The 6,912-nt window shown below is 43.1% G+C and overlaps 1 protein-coding gene across 1 annotated transcript in view; it reads right to left on the bottom strand.

Annotated features, from left to right (window-relative positions):
- The window catches only part of DENND6B (DENN/MADD domain containing 6B), a gene marked incomplete at its 5' end in the record, with an annotated part of 18,000 nt that extends 11,661 nt beyond the window's left edge, over positions 1-6,339 (bottom strand). Inside the window, 5 exons of the mRNA XM_009573456.1 lie at positions 986-1,066; positions 2,766-2,878; positions 4,427-4,469; positions 4,562-4,600; positions 6,218-6,339. Coding sequence (XP_009571751.1) covers positions 986-1,066; positions 2,766-2,878; positions 4,427-4,469; positions 4,562-4,600; positions 6,218-6,339 — 398 coding nt within the window. The remainder of the gene's footprint in view (positions 1-985; positions 1,067-2,765; positions 2,879-4,426; positions 4,470-4,561; positions 4,601-6,217) is intronic.
- Positions 6,340-6,912: the final 573 nt, after the last annotated feature.

Below are 6,912 nucleotides of genomic sequence, written 5' to 3'. Positions count from 1 at the left end.
TTCAGCAGGTCCCCGTGTTGTCCAGTTTCTCTAATTCTCCAACTTTTTGAGTGATCAATCCACTGCTTTAGTGGAGGTGAAGAACCTCATTTCTGTATTAGCGTGTCTCTTTGGAAGAAACTCCATGTCACTGCCTAGAGATGGAGGAGAGAAAGCACAGCAGGCCAAGTAACTGCTGGGACAAAATGGTGTCCCCATCTTCCAGCAAGTTACCAGACCGATCTACTACGAAGCATCGCTCTTTGAAGAGCAGGTGTTCAAAATACGTTTGTTTGAGAGGATGGGATTTTATCTTGTGATGTGAAAAAACACTACTGAAAGAGTAATTCCATGGATCCATGGAGAAAAATGGATCTTATGATCAAAGTAAAATATTTTCCTTCTCTACAAGAAGTCTGAAATTTCAGTCTTTTTCAGGCAGTGACCATAACTGTCTGAATAATACAAGGCACTTTGCATATTTATTCTGAAATAAACATGCAGTTTATATTATTTTTCCAGTGTCTGTGTGAAAGGAATTTAAGAGACAAGGTTGGTGAGGTACCAGCAGTGTCACTGCTGCTAGTTAGAAGCAATCAGCCCAGCAGGAAATCCATTCCCAGATGGCTACTAGGAAGAAGAAAGATTAAAGCAATAATAAGAGTAGGGTTAAGGTATAACTAGCACAGACTGCAATAATGAAGTATATCCTCTCACTATCTGTGACACTAGAGTACATACTGAAACAAATGTTCGAGTACTTCAGGATCTCATGATTCAGACAGCAGGTCACTGCTCATGTGATTAACGCACCATGGCAACCACATCCAGGTTTGTTTGGAATTACACTTTCCACATATTCCTGTTCTCCGTGACCTTTGCTGTTTCCTGCAGAAACCCTGTGGGTGTCACGTAGGAAGTGGTGCTATTTTACAGCTATGGATAGGTGCCTTTTTACAGCTACGTACCAGCTGAGAGTAGCAAGCTATCTGGTTTCGGTACTCACCTTCTGAAAATAACCTCTCTTCATCGAGCTGTCCTTGACTTGCCTGAAGTATACATAACCAAAATAATGAGCTGACTCCCGCTGCAAGAGAGGCCAACAATGCTGTTATTGAGAAACTGATTACTGCTATCACCAAACTCCCTCCAGCCAACAACATACCTCACTCCTGCTATGATACGATTACAGCACTCCCTCCTATTTACGAAAGTTATCCATGCTCAGCTATCTGGGAGAGTTTACCAAATGGGAAGATAGAGAGGAGATACAAACAACTAAATCCACAAAAAAATTACAGCCTCCAGGTAGCACCTCCCACTAGCCCCTTTCTGCAGCACCTTCAGGGCCATCATCTAAAGGGTTAATTGAGGTTTCCACTAACACGACCAGCTGAGCCAACCCACTGAGCTCATCCCGGCACCCCATGCTGCCACTGATGTGCTCTGACTGTCAGTCGTCTTTGCCAGCTAGAGGATAATGTATTGTTGACGAAGGAATACATCATCTTCTGAGAGGGGGAAATGTCCTCTACCATACCCGTTGCACTCCTCTTTAGTCAGGCATTTAAGGCAGTACCAGTCAAACTTTGCTCAGGATGAAGCACAAAGCTGAATGATGCTTCCTTCATAGCATCCATGACAACTAACAGATTTAATACAAATCCCCAGCAATCACTTCAAGCATGCTATGCCTTCTAAGTTCCCACAGACATCACGGACGAAGGATAGTTATCAGTGCCGAACACAAAGGCCATCCTTAATATCAATTTTTGAAACCCCACAGGCTCCACGGTTTAAGGCACCTTTCTCTTCCCAAATATTATTTTTCCACAACAGAATCCAGTACTTTGGCAGTTTTATGTCCCTTACTCCTTTAAAGCTAGGTGAATCTGTGAGGCAGTGTCCGATTGCTTCAAAGCAGTAAAGAGGTATGCAAGCTTGAAAAACCTCTAGACCAGAATTTAGGAAAATAAATCCTCCTACTCCCTCTCAGACCAGCAATCCATTTCTGGATTGCATATCACAAAAGCATATCACAAAAAGATTGCCGAAGTGTTAAAAAGGCACATGCACAGCAAGCATCATCTCAAAGGAGAAAGCAGAAGAGAACAAGTTGATCTGATGGCCACCTGCTCAATTAAAAGGAGTAACAGTGCTCAGCACATCCCTCCTCTGCAAGAAATTGACAGATAGTTCACTGCTGGAAAAACAACTAACAGACACTCCTGTGTTGTGATACTGTGTGATACCCCTGTGTTAGTGCTTGGGTATGGTTAAACCAGCCTGCATACAGCAAGCCAAAGTGTGGATTTGGGGCGTGCCAATTATTCCGGCTGTTTTTATACACATAGATCCTGCAACAAATGAAAAGAACTGTCATCCCTTAACAAAAGAGGTGAACATCTAATTTACCACAGACAAAGAGATTCTTGTCTTGCCTCAGGGAAACGTGCACAGGTAGCTGTGCACTCTGTTGGATGTCACCTGTGTGTCACCGTTTATCTTCTCGCTGCAGCTAGACATGACCACTGCTCTAATCTGGGGTCCCCCTGACGCAGTTCCATCTCTCAGAGTAGCTGGGATTCTCAACACAGCCCTCTATGAGTATTAACGTGGAAGTAAGTCCCTGTGCTGAAAACCTTCTCCTTTTCTGACTATTCCCATGGCCAGAGAAAATAAGTATTTTATGCACAGAAAACAAATCAAAAGTATGTTTGGCTTTTAACCCAGTAACACTTCTGTTTGCTTAGCAGGTATAAGAAGTGCACTGAAATGCAACTGACCTGCAGCGTCAGAGGTGCTTCTCTATTGTACTCGCCATCATCCTCGTAATGAGTGGTCCTCTGTCCCCCAGACTGACGGAGGCGGAAGCTAAATTGAGTATCCCCCAGGCCACCTGAGACAGAGAAGATCACAAAAGCTCACGAAGAAGTTTCAGTAAAGAGAAAGCTGGAAGTTGCTTAAATCTGAAATGCTGACATAAACGGGGATGCTGATTTACAGGGAACTCCAAAACTGAAAATGAAGTGGTGAGTAACAGCATAAAGAAACCCCAAAACCCCAGTGCAAGACAGGAGGAACATAGAGCTGAACACAAGAACTGGTACCATTAAGCTAAACCTTGCCAGGCCATTGCTGGGAAATCTACAGACATTGGCCAGCGTCATCAATCCTGAGTAGCTGCAGCCACCACTTCTTATCCACCATACTGAAAAACCTACAAACAGCCTTAACCCAACCACACAGATTTTAAAGACAATCCCCTGCACAATAGTTCTAGCAAATGACCTAGACAGCACTGCAGCCGGGCACCTCCCAGGTCACACTATACTGCTCACCCCACCACCAAGCATACATTGTACAGCAGAAAAAAAAAGAAGCATGAAGTCCTCAGGAGGCTTCATCAGTTGGATGGGCAGGAGGAGTAGGGCTGAGTAGGTACAAAGAGGTCAGTTATGAGGAAAGAGTTAAACACACTAAGCTCACTGAACAAAAACCAAGGCTAAACAGACTAAGGCACTACAACGGGGTAAGAGGACATACTCCCTTCCCACTGTCTGCAGATGCTACGCTCCGAAGAAGAGTGAAGACTGTTGTGTGTGTTATGAAGATATTACTATTAGCAAATAATTTACTTTAATAAAAGGGACATTTAGCCTGAGTGTTCACTAAGCTCTGAGAAACTAGTGAAAGTACATCCTTAAAAATGTTTAAAACTAAAATGGGCAAAGCTGTAGAAAACTAACAGTCCGGAACCAGTCTTAAAGAAACAGGTACTGGGATGAATTAACAAGCTTATTTCTTATTGCCACCTTTCTGATTTATAAATACAAGCTTTGGGAATATTTCTGCTGTGAAAGCATCCTCTCCCCATCTATTTCTCTTCCCTGAGCATTTCACTCACAAACACAGAAATGCTGATAGTCGACAGCTGCAAACCTCAGGGAACCTACCCTTCGTGACTTTATTTTATATTGTATTGGCACGAGTGAAGCATGAGTGTTCAAGCTTATCAAGAAACTGTCCCGTCACCCACTAGATTGCAGATTCTGTATCCAGAGAGCAATCAAAATGACAAGAAGCCTCTTTGTTCAGACCTAAGGGCTGGGTGCTCCTTGATGTCACAGCTCTGGAAGATTCAGCCCATACCTACCCTTCGTGACTTTATTTTATATTGTATTGGCACGAGTGAAGCATGAGTGTTCAAGCTTATCAAGAAACTGTCCCGTCACCCACTAGATTGCAGATTCTGTATCCAGAGAGCAATCAAAATGACAAGAAGCCTCTTTGTTCAGACCTAAGGGCTGGGTGCTCCTTGATGTCACAGCTCTGGAAGATTCAGCCCATCAGTCTCTGTTTTTTCTTTCCATCATGAACCCATTTCTTTCATAACGGCAACGAACCATCCCGCAGGCTGCAGGCAAGGCCAACAGATGCTACCTACCTGAGTAGGAGTCTGGGAAGGACAAGTAGCAGATACTAGTTTTCTGCAACAAACAAAAACACACAGTAAGAAAACCTCCATCACCGCTGCTCAGTATCTTTAAAACCAGGAAAAAAGAAAAAAAATTTTTATTACCTCTTTCTCTGTTAGTCTAAAGTCATAAGGATACACCAACTGCAAAAGAGACAAGAGCCAGTAAGTCACTCACTCTGTTCCTCCATGACCTCTACGTAGATCTATAACCATTGCTTCATTCAGTAAGTGAATGATTTTTCCCAAAGCAACACATTCTACAAGAAAGTGCATCTGCCCATTTAAAATCTGACTCTCAATAGCCCACTGCACCGAACCTGTCGCAGAATCTGTACTTATTCTAGCAGATTTGGAGACAGACCAAATGGCTTATATTTTACTTAGATTTTAACTTGAGAGTTGATAGCTCAGTGAACAAACAGCCCCACCACCCAGTTGGTAACTTCTCTGTACAGATTACTGATGTGCAAGCACCTGTTTTCTCTAAAGCAGGCAGGAGAGGACTATTCCAATGCTGCTTGAAATTATGTTAACATGTACTTTCTCTCCAAGCTCCAAGCCTGGAAAGCGTCAATATTCAATTTTGCACCTCGATACAAGTTTACAAATTGCCCAAAATAATGTCCTATAGAGAAGGTTTTGAACTTCGTGTATTTCTAATTGTTGTTTGGAGGAAGGTCACTTTTTATTTTGATTTTTTAAATCTTGCTAAAAAGTCACTTACAATTCACTAAACCCACCAAATATTCTGAAGGAGTGAGGAAGGCTGGCATCATGAGTTGCTGAGAGGTAAAAACAGATTTCACAGCAATGATATGAGAAGACAGACAGTAGGGACAGACTAAGAATGGCTTTAAAAATGAAGCTATGCATACATGCGATGAGGTATGGAAAGAAGAGTCACTGGAGGATGGCACAGAGAGCCGTGGCTGGGGAAACAACCTTTGCAGCAGCATTCTGCAAAGACACAGGCAGGGCAAGATTACCGTCCTCAAGGGCAGAGGAAAGGATGTAGCAATAATCAAGAGTGAGACAATGGTAGTCTGGACAAACGTTGTAGCTGTATGAAGAGATTAGAAAACAACATATCCTACGTACGTTAAACAATACGAAGTCTGGTGTTAGACACAGACTTGGGTATATACCCTAGCCTCTGGGGTGAAAACGTTTATTTAGCAGTCCTGCGCAACTGGTCAATGAGAGACACCGTTCACAGCGACCAAAAAGCATAATATGGGCTGCAGGAGAAGTTTAAGGGGATTTAGAGCTGTTTTAGCCTCCCTGATTTGAGATCTGCTGTTAGAAAGACAAGCCCAGGTTTATTTTGTACAGAAAGAGGTGGGTCTGGCCCAGGCTTGAAGATTCATGCCTTGTCAGCATACCAGTGACAGCTGAATTGTGTTACACCCAATTTATCATCGAGCATTTCAGATAAGAGAGGTCATCAAGAATTTTAAAGCATCTAGTTAAAGACTCCAGCTTTGCAGCTGAACTCTGTAAATGCTCATAACACTGTTTCTGCATTTACTGTAACCCAATAAAAGAGAACTCAATGCAAGACTTCCGAGGTCAGGGCTGAGGGCAGAACTGCAGCAGCAAGATCCACCGGCAAGATCCACCACAGAAACAATCACACCGAGAAGTGAGAAATGACACAGCTACAGCAATAATGAGTTTCACACGTCACTGGGCAGAGGACAGAAACTGAAGTACTTGCAAATCTGTAGAAGTAATCTGCACAGCCTTTATGGCACTTACTGATCGGGAAATGCAGAAATTGCAGGTGGCTTTGAATAAGCAGATGAGAAAGAAACTAGCCCTGAATGACTTGAAAAATGGAGACCTGCTCACCAGACTTCTGCAGCTCCCGGGCAGTAACTCTGTTTCAGGTCAGTGTGCGAGTCATCCGGTATTCAGATCAGGAGCCCTCTTCAGTGCTTGACTCTTCTTACAGGCCTATAAATAGCAAGGGTGGCACCACGCCAGAGTGCTGGAAGTTCACTGAGCTAGCTCGCTTCGCTCTAACAATTCCCCACTGATTCCTTGGCAAGGTCATCTAATCGGCTTCAGAGAGTGAGCCAAATTAACAATTAAAAATTACGCTGATTAGCTGTTGGTTAAAGCTTCTCTGAAAGACGAAAGCTACAAAAATACAGGAGCAAAATTATCACATACAAGCTACAGCGATGAGGCAGCACATGAAGGCACTAGAGAGAACGAAGGCTTTTTAGATGCTGAAGCATGAAGGGATGCATTACAGCTACACCGCAGGAGGAGACATGCTTCTCTGCTTGCTGTATTTTTGCATCAGGCAGCGGAATAAATTATTGTGGTTATGACTAATTTAATGATCACACAAACATTTATTTTGTTAATTCCCATGTAATAATGGATAGACCAGGAGCAGAGACCTGGGCATCTGATGCTGATTCATCAAGAAGCTCAGGAATATC

The sequence above is a fragment of the Fulmarus glacialis genome, unplaced genomic scaffold (assembly GCF_000690835.1).
Source record: "Fulmarus glacialis isolate BGI_N327 unplaced genomic scaffold, ASM69083v1 scaffold21972, whole genome shotgun sequence".
Taxonomy (NCBI): domain Eukaryota; kingdom Metazoa; phylum Chordata; class Aves; order Procellariiformes; family Procellariidae; genus Fulmarus; species Fulmarus glacialis.
This window is presented reverse-complemented; position numbering and strand designations above follow the sequence as displayed.